At 36.5% G+C, this 20012-nt stretch overlaps 2 protein-coding genes across 4 annotated transcripts in view; both read right to left on the reverse strand.

Moving 5' to 3' along the window:
* Positions 1–9860: 9860 nt before the first annotated feature.
* On the reverse strand, positions 9861–14494 carry LOC133636068 (uncharacterized). Of its 2 annotated transcripts, XM_062029702.1 has the most exons (11): positions 14374–14494; positions 14222–14266; positions 14066–14139; positions 13847–13939; positions 12727–12932; positions 12504–12600; positions 11578–11740; positions 11370–11472; positions 11155–11299; positions 10926–11052; positions 9861–10660 (listed from the first exon to the last, which is right to left on the reverse strand). In XM_062029702.1, the coding sequence occupies exons 2-9, from the start codon at positions 14243–14245 to the stop codon at positions 11292–11294; spliced, it is 768 nt and encodes a 255-aa protein (XP_061885686.1). In that variant the 5' UTR covers positions 14246–14266; positions 14374–14494; the 3' UTR covers positions 9861–10660; positions 10926–11052; positions 11155–11291. The 2 variants fall into 2 exon arrangements, with proteins under 2 accessions (XP_061885686.1, XP_061885695.1); XM_062029711.1 differs by lacking the exons at positions 9861–10660; positions 10926–11052; positions 11155–11299 and having other exon boundaries at positions 11428–11472; positions 11562–11740.
* Positions 14487–20012, reverse strand: part of LOC133636079 (uncharacterized) — a 56081-nt gene continuing 50555 nt past the window's right edge. Inside the window, exons 1-6 of one of the 2 annotated variants that reach the window (XM_062029725.1) lie at positions 17970–18044; positions 16822–16897; positions 16642–16717; positions 16270–16493; positions 14928–15003; positions 14487–14815 (exon numbers count right to left, since the gene is read on the reverse strand). In XM_062029725.1, coding sequence (XP_061885709.1) covers positions 14514–14815; positions 14928–15003; positions 16270–16493; positions 16642–16696 — 657 coding nt within the window. In that variant the 5' untranslated portion in view covers positions 16697–16717; positions 16822–16897; positions 17970–18044 and the 3' untranslated portion in view covers positions 14487–14513. Of the gene's footprint in view, positions 14816–14927; positions 15004–16269; positions 16494–16641; positions 16718–16821; positions 16898–17969; positions 18045–20012 lie in introns of those variants that run through there. The other variant, XM_062029732.1, reaches the window with a different exon arrangement.

The following is a 20012-nucleotide window of genomic DNA, read 5'->3' on the forward strand; positions in this document are numbered from 1 at the left end:
AATTACATTAATCTGCATTTTGATTATTTCATATAAATGAAATGACTTACTACCATTGTATTTTGTTTATTTGATACATCTAGATTATAAACTACGACTGTATTTTGATTATTTGATACATATATTAAATTATATAATGTACTTCTGCTGAATTGTGTTTGTTTATACATACATTATGATCAACTACTACTGCATTTTGTGTAATTAATAAAGAATTGACATTATTTTCAGCTACTGCAATGTTTTCCTTGATACATGAACGACATCAACTACTACTGCCTTTTGATTATTTGATATAAATGAAATTATTTACCACCACTGTATTTTATTTATTTGATACAAATAGATTAAATTATATTATACTACTGCATTTTGCTTGTCTGATGTATACAGTAAATTACATTATTAACTTCTACTTTATTTTATTTGTGTGAAACATAAATTACATTATTTATTACTACTGCTTTTTGTTGATGTGAAAACAATGAGTTAATGAAAACAATGTTTTTAAATGAAATATGACTATTTAAAATGATGGTTTGATTAAAAAAAAAATATTGATTGTCATCAATATTATACATTCACTATGATACTTTTATTCAGTATTTCCTAAAAATATTTGCAGTATCTACTTTCCTAACCTGACTCTCGCCAGATCCTTGTAGTTCCGGAGCTCAGTAAACTACAAGGATCTGGCGAGTCAGGTTAATACTTTCCCTCAACGGGATCACTTCTGTTATATTATCATTGTATAATACATACTTTACATTGATTTATTTCCCATTATTATTCTTGATGCTTCCCACTGTTTTAAGAGAGTGTTTAATAGATAAATGTAGTTTTTGTATTGTTTTTTAAGATCTAGTTGTTGTTGCTATGATAATTCTCAACTTACATAAAAGCCAAGGAGACAAAAACACGATTATAAAAGAATTATTATTATCATGAAAATGCTGAGCAGGCTTCATAGAAGGTGCTAGGTTTAACTAGTAAATACTAGAGCACAAAAATCTTATTAACGGAGGTGTAGATAAAGAATCGTACGTGTAAAAATCATAACACAGGAGGGCAGCGTTTGAACAAAACAAGTAAAATGAAGAGTTACAAAGGACCCATGCTAAGTCCATTTTTCTTTGAAGTACCATACATTTAGTGTCCTTAAATATACAGTACTTTATCATAGTATTTCATAGTGTACATCACCTATGTTACAGGATTTAATACCCTCAACTGCACATTCAAACCCTAACCCTAACTGTAGCTCAAAACTTTGAGGCTGAATAGTTCAGTCGGGTACGTAAGATGCCTGATCTCGAAACAGTTGGTCAGGGTTCAAATCTCAGGTAAGTTGATTGGTAATGTTTGAAGTGGTTTCTTTTAATAATTTAAATAATAAAAGCCAGTAATAACCTGTGAATAATAATGATAAATCTAAATTCAAAAGTCTGATTAAAAATGTTAGTTACCCCAACTGTACATTGGAAATCTAAGCCCTAACTGTACATTAAGGACAACCCTAACCCTTAACCCTTAACCCTAATGGGAAAGCCTAACCCTAACTGCATATTGAGTCAACAAGTACGTGTTCTCTCATAGTACTTCGAGAGATAGTGTCACAAAATATGATTTGCTTATAGTAATAAACGTAAAAGACAAGATATAGATATTTGTAATGTTGATAGGCAAAGGAGGGTGTGTGTGTGTGTGTGTGTGTGTGTGTGTGTGTGTGTGTGTGTGTGTGTGTGTGTGTGTGTGTGTGTGTGTGTGTGTGTGTGTGTGTGTATAAAAGGCATTACCTTAAATCACTCACTACTTTTACTATTTACAGTATTTATATGCTTTAGAAAAGTGTTTTTTCAAACTTTTTCCACCAAGTACAGCTTTAGAAAAACTTGGCTCTCCAAGTACCACCATACTGACCAACGTTAAAATACAGTAGCGTAGTAGGCCATTAAGAACAAGGCATAGGTTTTATTTAACAAGTATATTTAATAATGGGCCACTGTAAAATCACACACAGTAACACTGTGTTTGAATACAAGAATCTAAAACACTATACTTTAATCAAGTGATTGGATGGGGCCTGTGTACCACTCGTAATACACGCACCACTGTTTGAGAATCCCTGCTTTAGAAGCAATGAGGAGAATAATGAAGAAGAGCAAGCAAGACCTGCATGGCATGTAGCAAAAATAAGAAATACTACACTGGTAGAAATGTTACAGCAACACCTTCCACAACACCGGAGAGTTATCTCAAGTACTTACCGTGTAAGACAGTGGCAATTGCTCTAAGACTGTAAGTGAAGCTAAACTTCCCCAAAATAGAGCCTATCCCAGCTGTACTTGGGCGGAAGGCACAGTACACCCTGGACACGTCACCAACTCATTGCAGGGCCAACAGAGATAGAAACACAACTATTTACTCTCACATTCACACACTAGAGCCAATTTAGTGTTGCCAGTCAGCCTATCCCCAGGTGCATGTCTTTGGAGGTGGGAGGAAGCTGGAGTACCTGGAGAGAACCCACGCAGTCCGGGGAGAGCATGCCAACTGATACTGGTACTCATCGGTACCAATTTTGGCCACTTTGTGTGTGTTCATGTGTTAATGAAAGAAAATAAATACATATATAGATAATTAGATAAATAAATACATAAATTAAAAAATAGTTTATGTAACATTTAACAGTGAGTTGATAATTATAACTGTGCTGTCATGTATCTTGTTTTCTTGCCATAGTCAGAAATAAGTCTTTGCCATGAAGTTGAATGTACCAGTCTTTTCTTTGTTATATAAACTAAGTGTTTATACTGTCCAGTGATTACCAATTTTTTGAGCCGAGCTTATCAGCCATAAACCGCAGCCCATTGGCACATTTTCAATTTGGCCTTTGGAGGCACAAAGTTTGACCGCCTCCCCGGTCTATGCATTATTTTACGAAAACCTATTGTTTGCAGTGACTTGCTCCAGTAATATTTCTGTGCTTTTGTTTGGGTGTTTTGATACATGACAACATTTCCCCCAAGGGCAAGTCTTCTTCTGAATTAGGAGTGTCAAACTAATTTTCATTGAGGGCCACATCGCAGTAATAGCTGCTTTCAGAGGGCTGCTTTTTTAAAATTAATTTACATTATGCATGCGAGCAATAACCTGTGATTAATCACGAATAATCGAAATGCATATGCATTTGATTATTAGATTTTTTTTTATGTATAACTTGCTTTAAAATCATAAATAAAGGTGACAAGCATATATTTATCGATTTGGTTTTATCTCTCAAAAATGGTTTTAAAATACAGTACCGTATTTTCCGCACCATAAGCCGCACCTAAAAACCACAATTTTTGTCAAAAGCAGACAGTGCGGCTAATAACCCGGTGCGCCTTATATATGGATTAATATTCATATTTATTTTCATAAGGTTTAGGTCTCGCAACTACGGTAAACAGTCGCCATCTTTTTTCCCCGTAAAAGAGGAAGCGCTTCTTCTTCTACGGTAAGCAACCGCCCCATAGAAGAGGAAGCGCTTCTTCTTCTACTGTAAGCAACCGCCAAGGTGAGCACCCGCCCCCGGAGAAGAAGAAGCTCGCGGATATTTAATTTCATTTGTTTTTCTGTAAAGACAACAAAATGTCTCCTACTAAGAGACACGCGTACAAGGTTCCACTGGCTTTTGATATTCATGTGAACCGCACTGTGGATACAACGGGAACACGTACGGTGAATATTCGCACCACAGGGAATGAGAAGTCGTCCTACTGTGGTTCTAGCTTGCCATGCTAACGGCCAGAAACTTCCACCCACGGTGATATTCAAAAGGAAGACCTTGCCAAAAGAGAACTTTCCAGCCGGCGTCATCATAAAAGCTAACTCGAAGGGATGGATGGATGAAGAAAAGATGAGCGAGTGGTTGATAGACGTTTACGCGAAGACACCGGGTGACTTTTTTTCACGCAGCGCCATTCCTGTTGATCTACGACTGCATGCGCGTCCACATCACAGATGGTGTCAAAAAACAAGTGAAGCACACCGAAGAAGAATAATTCGAGGGATTTGTAGATGAGTAATAACTTCAGAAAGTGAGCTTTAAATGTTTATTTTGTGTGTTGTGTGACACTAACGTATGAGCAACGTTGAGTTATTGATGTTGCTATTGCTCTGCACTATTTTGAGTGTTACTATTTTTGTGATTGCACATTTGCACATTACATTTTGGGAGTGAACAGAGTTGTTAGAACGCTGGTTTGTAATATATTATTAAAGTTTGACTGACCTATCTGACTGTTTTGTTGACATTCCCTTTAGCGTAGCGTAGGTGCGGCTAATAGCACGGGGCGGCTAACAGGTAAACAAAGTTTTGAAATATGCCGTTCATTAAACGTGCGGCTAATAACACGGGGCGCCTTATGGTGCGGAAAATACGGTATATAAAAATATAATTGGCATGATCAGATAATATTAAAGTTTAAAATATGCATTTTTTTCTGTCAAAAGTGAAAGAACGAATGCATTTAGTAAAAAAAAGTATATTATTTTTTCCAGGCTTTCGCGGGCCACATAGATTGATGTGGCGGGCCAGAACTGGCCCCCGAGCCTTGAGTTTGACACCCTCTTTTTTTCTAAATAGTTTGTGTGCAATCAATGGTAGAAACCAGCCCAGTGCGCACAATATGAGTTATTGTCATGTATATACTGCATTTGAGCTGGAAGCCTTGCTTTTCAACTGCATTGGTTTGGTGCATTGTATCATTTGTTCAGGTGTAATATACTCTCGCGTGGCGTAGCCTGCGTTCCCGCCCACAGCGTCTTGTTTGAATTTTTATTTATTTATTTATTTGAATTAGGACAATGCATATTCATCAACATCGAGCAACAATGTAAATATGCCGGAGTTAGCACAGTAGCTCATTTTCATCTGTTGTCCTAAGGCAGGTTAATACAGTAAACATTCAACAGGTCATGATACAAAAGAATAAATAAATCACAAGACATTACACATTACAAGCATACCATAAGCCAGGGATGTCCAAACATTTTCCACTGAGGGCCGCACACTGAAATATCAAAGCAAGCGGGGGCCATTTTGATATTTTTTATTTTAAAAACCAATACAATATATGTATAAAAAAGATACATTTAGGCCTCCACTCAGACTTGATCTCCGGGACCCCAAAAGGTTTTGGTCAAAAAAAATATTACAAATGTGTCATTATTTAGTATTATTATTATTATTAAATCTCTAGATCAACATTAGGTCTATCTGTCAATGTAACGCTTTTAAAGATTGAAGTTGTATGCCATTTTTGTCAAGGAAAACCATGTTTTTTTATGGAAAAAAACACAAAATATGCAATATTTTCCCAAAATAAAATTTTAAAGTGGAATATTTGAGATTATATAATAATTGGAGTCTTAAAAAGGTCAATAACTCATAACAACATTGATTTTAATTCATTATTTTTTTGAGCAATGACACTTAAAAAAAAAAAGTCCCACTAAAATTATTGGGGATCCAAAAGGGTACTGCTCAGTAAAGTTTAAAAAAATAAATCCAAAATGTTTTTAAACTTTTACCACAATAGTCTCAAGATCAAGTTCAGATCTATCCGTCAATTATAAGTTTTATTGTTGTTTATGTTTTTTGTTTGTTCTTTTTAGGCCCTTCTTTAAAAAACTTTGTTTTTTAAATGGCAACCAAAAAATATGCAACATTTTCCCCCCAAAATATCTCAAAATGGAATATTTAATGTGAAGTAAAAGGAGCCTTGAATAGGTCAATAATTCATAATGACATTGATTTTGATTCATTATTATTTTTTAAAGAAAGAAACAGCCTGCATGGCAGCTTTGTGTTATTAGAGTAAATAATGCAACATTTTCTTGTTACATTTCACCTGTTTGCTCTTTTATACCACTTTTTATGTTTTTTGTTTTTTTTTCACCGTATTTTTAGAATGTGCCGTGGGGCCGTTAAAAAATTACCTGCGGGCCGCAAATGGCCCCCGGGCCGCACTTTTATGGCGTCACATTAGTACCAAAAATCCGAGCGCATAAAAACTGTTATCGCGCGCTGATTCTCCACTTCGCGCGCGCGCGCGACACCCTTTTGCGCGCGCGTGGTGCCTTTGTGCGCGCGCGCGGCGCCTTTTTGCACGCCGTCTTGGTCTGGCATCTCTCCTCGCGCTGTCATGTTTCTTTTTGTTACTTTCTGATTGGCTCTGAGCGCTGTCAGTCAATGGAGGAGCAACGTGGCGGCCATCTTACTTTATTCAAAAGTTTAAAAAAAAAAGGAAATCACGTTTTCATGGGGCTATCATGGCTGAACAAGTAAATCTTACACTATTATCTCTCAGATTTAATTTGCCTAATGTATGGAGCTAGCTTTTTTTGTTGTTGTTTTTTTAAATACATATTTTTAACTCTGCCATCTATACTGATCTGGGCTGATATCTAATTTTTCATAGTTTGAGTTGTTTGCAGAAACGTAAATACTTTTTATAGTAATATTAAAACCATATTCATTAATTGTAGTGATAACCTGTCATTCATTATTCTACTAAAATAGTAATTGCAATCATAACATCAATAATTAGGCCCATATGCTAATCATGTGGTCCTGATATGAAGTACGCATAGATACGTGGGTTCGGGTAGACTCTGGTGTAAACTTAAAGTAGATAGAGGAAAGAAAATTAATAGTCCCACATTGTGGCATACATTCAATATGTACATATACAAATATTAAATAAATAAAAATATTTTTTTAAACAGACAAGTGAGGAAAGAAAACATATTTGAAAATATAATTTCCATCATTGACTGACATCTGTCGACTGGTTGTATGTGTATGAAAAGAGAGATATTGATCTTGACACTTCATTAACTATGTGATGTTCTCTCAACAGATGAGACATTACCTTCTTCAAAGACTTTTAGATAAAATTCAATTGGCATTTTCCACAACTCCACTAAATTTGGACTTTTTAGAATTTGTTTGTCGACAGAAGCTGTATCTTCTGCAAGCCCTATCCAACCACATTCAAGTACCAGGTGCTATTATCCAGACTTTGCAGGAACTCTTTGAACTTGTGAAAGCACAACTGGAACATCCAGCCCCAGATGTCACAGTGGAGAAGACAGGCACCAAAGGACGCCCCAAAATTTTGGTCGATGAACAGCATTTGAAGGAACTGCTTGGCGTACACCTTCCTGTGCCTTGCATAGCCACACTGATGGGTGTTTCAAGAAGGACAATCTATCGAAGGATGAGAGAGAATGAGCTTTCTGTCAGGGCCATGTATAGTCCCATCACCGATGCTGAGCTTGACTATTTGGTTTCTGACATCAAGCGTGATTTACCAAATGCAGGCTACAGCATGGTAAAAGGCCGACTGGATTCTCTGGGACACAGAGTTCCATGGAGAAGAGTTGCTGCCTGCATGCACAGAGTTGATTCCATGGGTATCATCTCAAGACTGTCCAGTCTTGGCTGTACAGAGTAAACTCTGCGTATACGCAGAGTTTACTCTGTACCAGGGCCCTTGTCCCTGGTACATGTGGACACAAATTGATCAGGTTTGTATTGAAGATGTTTATATATATGTAATCTGATAATCAACCAGTTCTCATTTGTACAGTGACTATCCATCATGGGGATATGTAATTTCACATAATATATGGAATATTTTTATTTGTATGCATTATTCTGGACCTTTACCCACTTAAACCAAATTTCACTGTTTGTACACTGTTTAGTGCACAAATCGTAAATGACTAAATTCAAGTTGTATGTTTGCTTCTCAGATACAATATTGTCATATTTGGAGGAATCGATGGTTTTTCGAGAAAGGTAACCTAATTTTTGTTTTTTACAAATCACATTATAATAATTAGTCTTTCTGTGGATTGTTTCATTTTTAAATTTTTTTTGAGGCTACAATAGTACCATTCTCAATCCAATTGCTCCATATACTTAAGCCTCCCAGGACAGGATCTTGTACATGATTTTTAATTTCACCCTCGCCTTCCCTGTAGCCAAGATGCCAGAATCTCACATTATTGAGGCAACTTATCCAAAGCAGTTGTTCAAATTTGGCAGTTGCCCACATATTGTATTCAAACTGCCATCGTGTTTATTTTACTTTTTTTTAGTTTCCAAGTGTAATCTTGGTGCAGGTGCATACACATGGTTTACATTTTATTTGACTTTTGTAAATACTGTACTTAAATGCAGCGACTAACAACGGTGCTTCAACAGCATTTCACTTCTTTCTGGAGGCCACTCAACAACATGGTTTACCCTCAAGGTAGTGTTATTCAGATTATTACAATGCTATGCATATTGGCAATTTTCAGAAATGACAGATACAAATATAATATTATGTACCCCATCCTTTGGCTGAACAAAAGCATTAAGTGCTTATACTATTTGATTAAAAAAACCAAGACAGGAACATATTTTATGCCATTTCTCCACATAGTTCATATTCTTTGCTCATGATTCCTTGCTATTGTCTCACTGCATGTTTTTAGCTGTAACCAAAAAGGGGACTTTATATGAATACTATTATTACTGGGCACATTTGTTAATGTTGAAAATACGAATTAGATAGTGTACTCATGTACAAAAGTTACAAATACATTGTTCTGTTGATTCCTCCATTTTAACCAATTTCAGGGTACGAGCTGACCAGGGAGTAGAACGTGGACATCGCCCGGTTTATGTTCACAGTCCGTGGCAACAATCGTGGAAGTTTCATCTCGGGAAAGAGTGTCCACATTCAAAGGTACAATTCCTCTAGCTTTCACTTATTAACACAATATCATGTTTGCCTTCATGGAAATTCAATTTTTATGTTTTTGTGACCCTCAATAGGATAGAGCGGTTATGGCGAGATTTGTGGATCTCTGTATCGTTCAAGTATTCCAACCTTCTGTATTCTCTTGAAGAAAATGACATACTGGACATCTCGTCCATAGACGACATATTCTGTGTCCACTACGCATTTCTTCCAAGACTCAAAAAAGACTTGGAGATCTTCACTGAAGGCTGGAACCACCATCCAATGCGCACTGAGGGAAACCGAAGTCCGATGCAGATGTGGGAATGTGGACAGATGTTGAACAACAGTGATGCTCATTCTGAGAACATTGCAGTAAGTGTTTTGTCGACAGTATTTTTGTGGCTAAAAAAAAAAGAAAACAATCAAAACACGAGGATTGAATTAGCGTTTACTGAACAAAGATCCAGGAAGAATGGAACACCTTGAAAATAAATAACAACCATACACTGTAATGATCTGTGTAAACTAAAATACTCTCTTTTGGCACATAGGATCTTCAAGAGCCGGACATTGATTGGGAGACTGCGGCTGATTATAATGGCAACGACTCGGAACCTGAAACTGGCATTGTGGTGCCTGAATATGATTGCCCTCTAACTGAGGAGGAGCTGAATGAACTCCAAACTCTCATTGATCCGACTGACCCAAACTTGACAAATGAACAACTATACATTGTCTGCCATGAACATGTGAAACGACTGCGCATACAATGAGTTTGGAGTTCATTCATCCCCACTGAGCAAAGACTGATCCAAAACACATCTCCAAGGCATCATCTCTCTACTTACATTGAATCGAACCTAAATCTCCTGCATGACAAGTGGGACTCCTACCACTCGCCCACCAGTGCTTCCTTAGTAACATTGAGTTTTACAATACCTTAGTAACCATCTCATATCTGTGACGTGATGCTTACAAGACTCAATGTTACCTCGGATGCACTGGTGGTCCAGATGGTAGAAATCTCACCTGTCATGCAGGAGGTTTAGATTTGATTCAATGTGAAGTCACAATTTTTTATTCCGCTCCCCCCGTTCATTTCACATTAAGACAAGACCTCCATGGAAAGACATAGTGTGGTCACTGTGGCCTCCCTGAGGACATCTCCTGTAGGTTTTATTGATGACGCCTTATAGACATGTTCTGGACCACTCATTGCACAGTGGGTCTCCTCCTTAAACTTAAACCCCTCAAGGGGCGGCGTGGCGAGGTTGGTAGAGTGGCTGTGCCAGCAATCTGAGGGTTGCTGGTTACTGGGGTTCAATCCCCACCTTCTACCATCCTAGTCACGTCCGTTGTGTCCTTGGGCAAGACACTTCACCCTTGCTCCTGATGGCTGCTGGTTAGTGCCTTGCATGGCAGCTCCCGCCATCAGTGTGTGAATGGGTGAATGTGGAAATAGTGTCAAAGCGCTTTGAGTACCTTGAAAGTAGAAAAGCACTATACAAGTATAACCCATTTATCTATTTATTAATACCGGCTAAATTCAAAGCCATTGACAATGGCCTAAGAGAGTACTGTTTTGAACTCTGCATATGTTCTCAGGTGTGCAACTGGGAATGAAACTGAGCAGGAACATGCATTAACCACAGGATAGCAGATGGTATGATTTGCACCATAACGAACCTCACAGTCATGGTCAAATACCATGACTATTTTAAACTGTTTACGTTCTGCATAGCTTAAAGGAATATGAGACTGTCCTGTGAGCCACTGGCAGAACTTGCCAACATTAATATGTGTCTCATTGTTTTGTTTTTCAGCCTTGTTGACTTCATCTTCTTCTCTGGTCTCTGAGTTGTGTTCATCCTCTTCTGAAAAAGTGATAGAAAGTTTTTAGTTTAGTTTTTTTTATGTTGAAACAGGAAGTTTTATGATGGCATTGATGATACAAAACAAACTTCAGTTTAAGCATTAAAAGGCAGTATGATTATAATGTAAGTGTTGATGTTGACTGCTATGTAAAGGACTAATTTGGACAAATATATGTAATCCACCAAATTAACTGCTAACAAACTGTGCTTTGTAATTGTTTTGAAGGTGAAGCAACAACATTTGAATTAAAAAGAAAATATTCACCTTCATCCTCTATAGCCTGTACAAAGTCTTGGAGAAAGTTGACCACTGTGGACTGTCTTTGATGTCTCATTGTGCCAATCTCACTAAAGACAGGCGATAGGGACTGCACAAGAAAATCAGCATCCACCTTGAGTTTATAAAAAGAAGAAAGTCATGACAATTTAATTGTGGATATTCTGTAAATTATTAAATGCAGATGACTTTTTAATGGACATTATGAAATGTTTACCTTGCAAAAAGATCCTGGAACAAAAAGCTGTCTGCAGATGTCGTTTTCCTGCTGGACTAAGGTGAGGAGGTCATACAGTTTCATTCCAGAGGAGATTTGTTGGAGCATGGGCAGTAACCTGACTATAGAGTGTAGAACTAAAGAGCTATAACAAAAATAGTGAATTAATTACATTAGCAACAAAAGTTGAAGCGACACTGAGGGACATGTCCTACCGCACAATGTCTTCCTTTTTTCAATGGACACAGGCCCTGTGTATCCACATGACAAAATCCTGTCTGTGTATGCCATCAGGAGTTCACTGTCAGCAGCCTCAATCTTTGAAAAGTACACAAGTAATGATATCAAAACAACATATGAAACCCAAACATGAAATTATTCAAAACACATTTTGCCCACACAATTACCCGGTAAATGTGCTACCTCTTTTATTAGTTCCATGAGCTCCAGGTCCACAACGTCCTTTTCAGTTATTGATCCCTGGTCAAATTCACCAGTGGATATGTAGCTGTAACACCACTGCATTAAAAAGTTTGGTGGTGGTCCCCCTTGTGCGAGACTCACAGCAAATATTTCTCCAATAGTCCTGTGATCCCAAAACAAAAGAAAAATACTATTACTAATAATAATACATTTTTATTTATAAAGCACTTTTCATACATTTAAAATGCAGCTCAAAGTGCTTTACATAGTTAAAAACAAAATGAGAAATAACACCCACACCCCATGAAGACAGTCAAACATGTACATAAAAATAGACAAACAACAACAACAATAATAATAACAACATAATGACAATGGCACATGCATGGCTACAGAGGCTCCAGCGAGAAGAGCCAATCACAGGAACCCTCTGGACGTAGAGATCCAGAGGGCTCTTTGAGGAAACACTAGATGATAAAATAAATGGATTAAAAATAATTAAAATACACATCAGGTAAAAGTCAAAAAATAATATGAAATAAGATAAGATACAATCAAACATAAAAATAAACTACAATATGAAAAACTATAAAATAAAATACAATAAAAACTGAAATATAAATATAATAAGACCATATAAAAATAGACTAAGATATGATAAAACATAAAAATAAGCTGAAATATGATAAAACATAAAAATAACTAATACTAATAGAATAATCCTGCACATTGGGCCTAATATTTGTGTAGTAAAGTGGTTTTTGAATTTGAGCAATGTAATCTGAAAGATGTTTAAAATAACAACAATTAATGTTAATATTTTTGAAACAATATACTTATCATAACATGAGTATCTGTGTGCATGAGAGAGTGTAAAGAAAAGCATTGCTATAGTTTCACTTCATCTGCCTTTTTTTACAACCTACTTGAAGTTGTATTTTTCAAAGTCGGTCATTGAGTACTTTGGTACTTTGCCATCAATGCCCCCCTCAAAAAACCTCCTCTCGATCCCTGCCAGCATTTCTGTTTAGAAAAGGAAGATGCAAATTGGTTACTATAGAATACAGAAGTACAGTATATTACCAAAATGTGTAAGACCGATGACATGTCACAGCACATTTAATTTGAAGGTCAACAAAAAAAACATACCAGTTAAAAATTCCTTCCTCAGGGCACCACTGTCAATGCCAGCCTCTCCTATGAATGAAACTGCAAGAAGGTTTTTGGGGGAAGATTTATTTTGTCGTTGCCACAGTTTCATGCCTCTTTCCAGCATCTGGTCCCTCATAATGCAGATGTGGAAGGTTGTTGCTGGATCCACCTTGTCAGCTATGCTTTGGATGATGTCAGCAATGCTTATAATGTTGGGGGGGGAATATGTATTTCAGTCACACAACTCTGCATAAACAGTTTGCATATCAGAAGCAGAGTATAATTAATTTTAGCTCATTTTAAACAGGACCAATCAGCTGTCTCAAATTATGTTTCCAGAAAAAATACCACAATGATTACAAGTAACTAACAGCAGAGCTAACTAACATAGGGGATGTAGGTGATCATAGAAACATAGCCCCCAGAACTATGCTTGGGACTGCAGCGAGATTATAACACCTTGTGGGTAGCCAGAGCAGCAGCAACTAGAAAAGCACTCAGAGAGCGCAGACCTCCGCCAAGCAGCTCATTTCCACCCATATTGTGATTTCCACCCTATATTGTAGTCCTACATGGATTATATATATATATATACAGTATATATATATATATAAATATATATATATACTATTGGATATATTGATAAACAAAACATACCTTCATCTTTTGAAAAAATACCATAAGCCGCCTCCCACAACTACATTACCCATACGCCATCACGCAGAGCACGAGTACTGGAACTCATATAATCTTTTGGTATTTTCTCATTTTTGGTAACCCAGAGCATCACCAAAATTTAATCACCTGATCCTTTTCCCATTATCAATATTTTCTGAGCATTTCATCCAAATTTGTCATCCCTGCACTTCGTGCTTGGCGGAATAAGCAGAGCAACAGAGAGAGACAGTGAGAGCAAGAGCAGAGTGGCAGTGGGAGCTGAGAAGCAGTAGTAGTAATCAACAAGTTATTTAAAAATATGACTAATCAGTTGATCAATATTGGCACAGCTTGAGTTGTCTACCTGCCAAAGCTCTGCAGAATTCATGTTCAGCTGGTCCAAGGTAGTTTTAACATATGACAATTACTAATTATTGTTATTAATCTTTTATTGAGGTACCTTTTAATGTCTTGGTGTCTGCGCCGTTTTGGGCATATCTCTGTACCATCAGTGTCCTTGTCAGCGGAAACTAAGCTAATGGCCATAGAAGGTCTATAGGAACACACGTGGCAAGGTTTAGTCATATTAGGATATAAAACACAGCAAAAAAAAGAAAAGAAGAGCTTTCCAATGTTGGAAAATTCTCTTTTGTTAGAACAGGGGACATTGGAGAAATACCTTTCACCACAGAAGCTTGCATGGGCTTCAATACATTCTGTGAGATACAGCTGCTGACAAATTGGACAGGTCACCTAGATTGGAACACAGCATTAGTAAATATATTAAATATTGAAAAAGATTACAATTGTACGCCCTTGATAGTCTTGTTCTTACTTTGACACTGGGAACCTTGGACATCGAAGGGAGTTATGTGGAGTCCTGGAAATTTAAGATTAAAGGCAAAAAGCTTTAAGACTGTAAACATGTGTAAAGGTGAATAACAGCAAACATAACTGACTTTTTATTTGCATCTTTTACAGACTTACTTTCAGAAACAGGTCTATGCTGTCTGAGGAGTTTTCCTGTGTAGTGTCACTGTTTTCTGGGAACTCCAGACAGTCAGTAGTCTGTGGAAGGAACAAACCAATTAGCCAGGGTACAAAAGAATATTGAATCTAATTATCCATCATCGTGAACAAAACAGTCTTGCCCGTTCAATGGTGATGTCTAAGATCTTGTCTCTTCCACAAAATGCCACATGCGCTGCTAGTAACTGAACCGGCATGCCCACTGAGCAGGTATGGCACGTCACTTTTGGAATCCTTTCAAATTCCTTTGCACAGTTTGGAAGGGGTGTCATATCCAGATTGCCTTGAACCGGTACAATGTACAGTGCTGACTTCCCACGTCCTACTGCACTGAGGTAACGGCCTGTGTAACCTTCTGCTTCAGGTGGCAGAATACAAAGTTTTCTTTGACCAGATCCACCTATATGAAAATCATGAAAATTTGATGTATGTAAATAACCAAATCAATTGAATTGGACATTGAACAACATATAGGAGATAGCAGATAAACCAAGAAAGCTCCAATATCTTACCAACAGCCTTATATAACATCCATGCTCCTTTTAAATGGATCATTTTGGCGTAAGTCTCTTCAAGTTTTCTGGACAACTGTGTGAAATTAAAATCATGTAAATATTTTGTTCAAGAAAAGCCTTTGTACTGTATAATGTGTATTCCTTAATTTCATTACTTCTATTATTGTTTTCTCTCCCTCTCATTTTCATTAAATTGAATGTAGTGCAAAAAGCATGTTACAACTTTCTTTTTCTTTTTCCACTTGTCCTTAGGTTTTCTGGTTTTTGCTTTTGCAACAGGAAGGGACTTGGAATCTCATCCTGTTGCTATCTTTATTGAAAGCTGGCATCATAGATATGAATAAATACTAGATAATTCTCCAGCGTAGCAACGTTGTAGCCATCTTATCTCGGACAGCTGGCCTCAATAATTACATTGATGTCAATGGTACATGTACTAATTAAATTACCATAACTTGCTCGATTTTCGACCAATTTACAAACGGTTTGCCTTGTTACAAATCTTATTACATGTAGATATGACATAGGATGTTGTACCTGTTGAAATTACCTCTTTCGCTTTAAAAAAACGACTTAATTGTGCAACATAGTTGTGTAGGGTCAGTGTTAGTTCTCTGATTATTTTAAACTGTTTCAGAATACATTCTTAAAAGGCTATTTTTAACATTTTAAAAACAAAATTCAAAGATTATTTCATTAATTTTATGGCTGAATCAAAACAAATTCCATAAATTAGAAAACAAATGTTCAAGAAGAAGTGAAAATATAAAATAATGTTATGGTTGGATGTTATTGCTGGTGGACCAGTTCTGGCTGAAAGATGTGATTATGGTGTTTGTTGTCTTCTTATTTATTTGTGTCACATTTTGTATTACACTGTATTGTGTTTATGTGGTATGAAATTCATCTCTAAACAACTCCTAGTTCAGAGAACGTAGATATATAAAGGTACTGATGTTTATATCTATAATAAATACATAGACTATATTTCACTGTTATGTATTTAGCTATGACACTAGAACTTACTAGTGTAGCATACATGGAACAATGACATGTTTTATATATAAATAATGATTTAAGATACATGCCTTGTTTTGTGTGGGTATCCATTATATCTGATTAATATTTATAAAGTCCATGGTTGAAATCCTGTTATAGTGTTTATCTAAATCTATGGCTGGCATGGCTATGGTACATGACCAGGGTGGGAACGCTCACACAGAGAGAGAGAGAGCAAAGAAGAGGGAGAGAGAGAGCAAAGAAGAGGGACTGAGAAGAGGGAGAGAGGTGGAGGGGAGTGTGAGAACACATGTTAATGCTATAGCATATTACACGTTACCCATAAATGATCTGCATCCTCTGTTACATTAATGGTCCGCCGTCCCATCCCTGCCTGTAACAGTTGCAGTTCCTCTGCTGCTTTTGTAGTCTTCTCAATATGTTTATTCACCAGGTAAAACTGCATCAAAAAAGATTTTGTACTGTGCCCTTTTTTTACATCTGGGGGAAAAGATTGTCTCCTTTTCCCAGAGTTTTTTTTTTTTAAAGAGTGCTGGGAAGGATCTGTAAAAGAATATAATACGACAAAAATACACCATGAGAGAAGCACAACGTAAAAAAAGTTAAATACTTCAAACTACAAACAAAATTACATTTTTTGTCATTAATGAACTGTAAAAATAATGGTAAACTTTGTCTGCCTATGACAAACCTGGCCATGTTCTGCTCTGTTGAGAAGGACTGCTGCCGGAATCATTGTCCGTCATTTTGGTTTTGGTTTTCCGAATCTTCCGAATTGTTTTTAATAATAAAAATTGTAAAGAAATATTGTGTCAATACAGAATGGTGAAATGGTAATAGACAATGTGAGTGTGAACATAACAATCCTCACTGTTTGTAGGTGATGCCCCAGGCAGGACTGCTTGCAGCAAGGAAGCCAGCCGCTGTGCAGTCTCCTTCAACTCTACCTAGCATAGCAAGCCACACAAAGTAACATTAATATATAATAAGGTAGCAGTGTGTATTGCCTGGCATCTGGCAATAAGATTCATATACAAAGGTCACGATACAATACATCGCGATATATCCCGATATTAAAGTATAAGGCAATATATATATAAACGATTACAAAAGTGGGCTTACAACCAGAGGGTTGCAGTTTCAAATCCACTCTGGGCCATCACTGTGGGACCTTAAGCAATTTCCCTAGGCCTAATAACAAAATAATAATAATAAAAAATTCTATTAAAAAAATCGATAAGGATGCATTTTGAATAGATACGAGAATCGCGCAACGTAATATTGCCATATCTCCCAGAATCAATTTATTTTCAACACCCCTATAATAAGGCTTACCTGTGAAGTTTTGGATTTAAAAAAATGGGAAATTGTATTGAGTCGTCCCACCATATTTTATCCAAATGGTTATATATACTACTTCAATCTTGATAATATTATTTCAAATTAAGTCCTATTATAAAGACAATTATTGTTAAATTTGCTAATGCAAAATACCACACAGGTTCAAAATGACAGTTTTCTCTTTTTCACATGTTAATGAAAAAGAGAGGCAGAGAAATGTTTTTTTTCTTAACTTGTATTTAAATTATTACTACATTAAAATACATGACATTTAAGGGAAAATGCTAATATGGCGGGAAAGAGGTAGCCCGGAATGCCAGCCCACACGATTTTTCATTTACATTCAAATTTCGTAATGCAATCGAACAGAATGCAAAAGAGATGGGCTGGCTAGTCAGGCTAGGAAAGAGGTGTAAAATACAGGATGTTTCCGGCCAAGTATTAGGACTATGATGAAAAGAAAAGTAATAAAAGCGAAACAACACACATGAATGGCTAACAGCGGGGATGCTGTGTGAACTAGCAATTCCAGGTGCTTTTTTTATTACACTCATGTGCAGTGCATTTTGTTTTCAAATAAGATAGCAGTGGAGCCTCCATTCTTCTAACAAGTCAGTAAACCCTTACAATCACTCCAAACCAGTTCAGTAATATAAATAAGTGTGTCCCTCAACTTACCTCTTTTTCAGCCGACATTTTTTGATCCACTTCTTCCTCCGTAAATCTTGATACATATTGACGATAACCCGCCCTACTATACTTCTGAATGGGCTTTGAGAATTTTTCACCTGACCAATCAGAAAGAAGGGGCGGTGTAAGCATACCCGCCCCCAAAGTAACAAAAAGAAACATGACAGCGCGAGGAGAGATGCCAGACCAAGACGGCGCGCGCGCAGCAAGGCACCGCGCGCGCACAGAAAGGCACCGCGCGCACGCAAAAAGGCGCCGCGCGCGAAGTGGAGAATCAGCGCGCGATAACAGTTTTTATGCGCTCGGATTTTTGGTACTAATGTGACGCCATACACTTTGGACACCCTTGCAATAAGGCTTATTGCAGGGGTGTAAGCACAGACCATGGACACAAAAATAAAACAAACAACAAACAAAAAAAACAAGTGAATAATCTAATTGTGCATGTCTGATTAGTTTTCAACCACTGTTTTAGTGCAGTTTTAAATGTTAAATAGGTGTCACAGTTTCTGACATGGGCTGGCAGCCTGTTCCATGACTGTATGCCTCTGTAATGTTGTAACAAATAATATTTATATTAAATAGGCTTTACTTTGCATTTTAATTAACGTGGGATTATTTTTTGTATTTAGAAATAATAGTACCAACTTTTTTTTTCTTTTTTTTCTCCAACATTTGTGGCACTGGCGTATACGGCCTATGCCACGGGCCGGCCATATATATATATATATATATATATATATATATATATATATATATATATATATATATATATATATATATATATATATATATACATACATATATACATACATATATATGTATATGTAGCCGAGCGTCCTGGGTTCGCCTATACTGTGTACTTATCTAATAAAATAATAAACGCGAGACATTAGAGCAGGCCCGCTAGTAGCCACCGCTTCTTTAATGTTATCTTCACAAACCTTCTTCAATAACCACACTCATAGACATCTTACGTCACAGCCCTACGGCAAATCTGGAGAGACAAAATTCCTCCTCCTTAATACATAATAGTCTGCGGTAACTTGGGACACCCTGAACTGTTTGTTACACACACACACACACACACACACACACACACACACACACACACACACACACACACACACACACACACATATATATATATATATATATATATATATATATATATATATATATATATATATATATATATATATATATATATATATATATATATATATATATATATATATATATATATATATATATATATATATATATATATATATATACATACATATATACATACATATATATGTATATGTAGCCGAGCGTCCTGGGTTCGCCTATACTGTGTACTTATCTAATAAAATAATAAACGCGAGACATTAGAGCAGGCCCGCTAGTAGCCACCGCTTCTTTAATGTTATCTTCACAAACCTTCTTCAATAACCACACTCATAGACATCTTACGTCACAGCCCTACGGCAACTCTGGAGAGACAAAATTCCTCCTCCTTAATACATAATAGTCTGCGGTAACTTGGGACACCCTGAACTGTTTGTTACACACACACACACACACACACACACACACACACACACACACACACACACACACACACACACACACACACACACACACACACACACACATATATATATATATATATATATATATATATATATATATATATATATATATATATATATATATATATATATATATATATATATATATATATATATATATATATATATAGTAAAGAAAAAGAGTTGGTTCTTTATTCGAATCCCTCGGAACGATTCCCGTCCCGACCAGAAATGCCCCTTGAGACATCACAAGAAATTACGTCATGTAGCTCAGTCATTAGGCGCAGATATTCATGACAAATTTGTGCTTTGTTTTAAAGATGTGATATTTGGTTTTACACTATATGAACAAAAATTTGAAAAGGAATTTTACCTTTGCAACCTCATTATACTATTGGCTAAGTTTTATATTCATAAATGTAAGTTTCTCAATACCCGACCTGTCTTTTGTGCC

This window comes from Entelurus aequoreus, linkage group LG02 (genome assembly GCF_033978785.1).
Source record: "Entelurus aequoreus isolate RoL-2023_Sb linkage group LG02, RoL_Eaeq_v1.1, whole genome shotgun sequence".
NCBI lineage: Eukaryota > Metazoa > Chordata > Actinopteri > Syngnathiformes > Syngnathidae > Entelurus > Entelurus aequoreus.

Excerpts from the sequence above, each read along its gene's own strand:
- LOC133636068 (XM_062029702.1), bottom strand. The coding sequence starts at position 14,245 with ATGTCCAAGGTTCCCAGTGTCAAA. Across the intron at positions 12,601-12,726 it reads GAGGAAGGAATTTTTAACTG|AAATGCTGGCAGGGATCGAG; the intron begins GTATGTTTTTTT and ends TTTTCTAAACAG. Across the intron at positions 11,473-11,577 it reads TCATGGAACTAATAAAAGAG|ATTGAGGCTGCTGACAGTGA; the intron begins GTAGCACATTTA and ends TACTTTTCAAAG.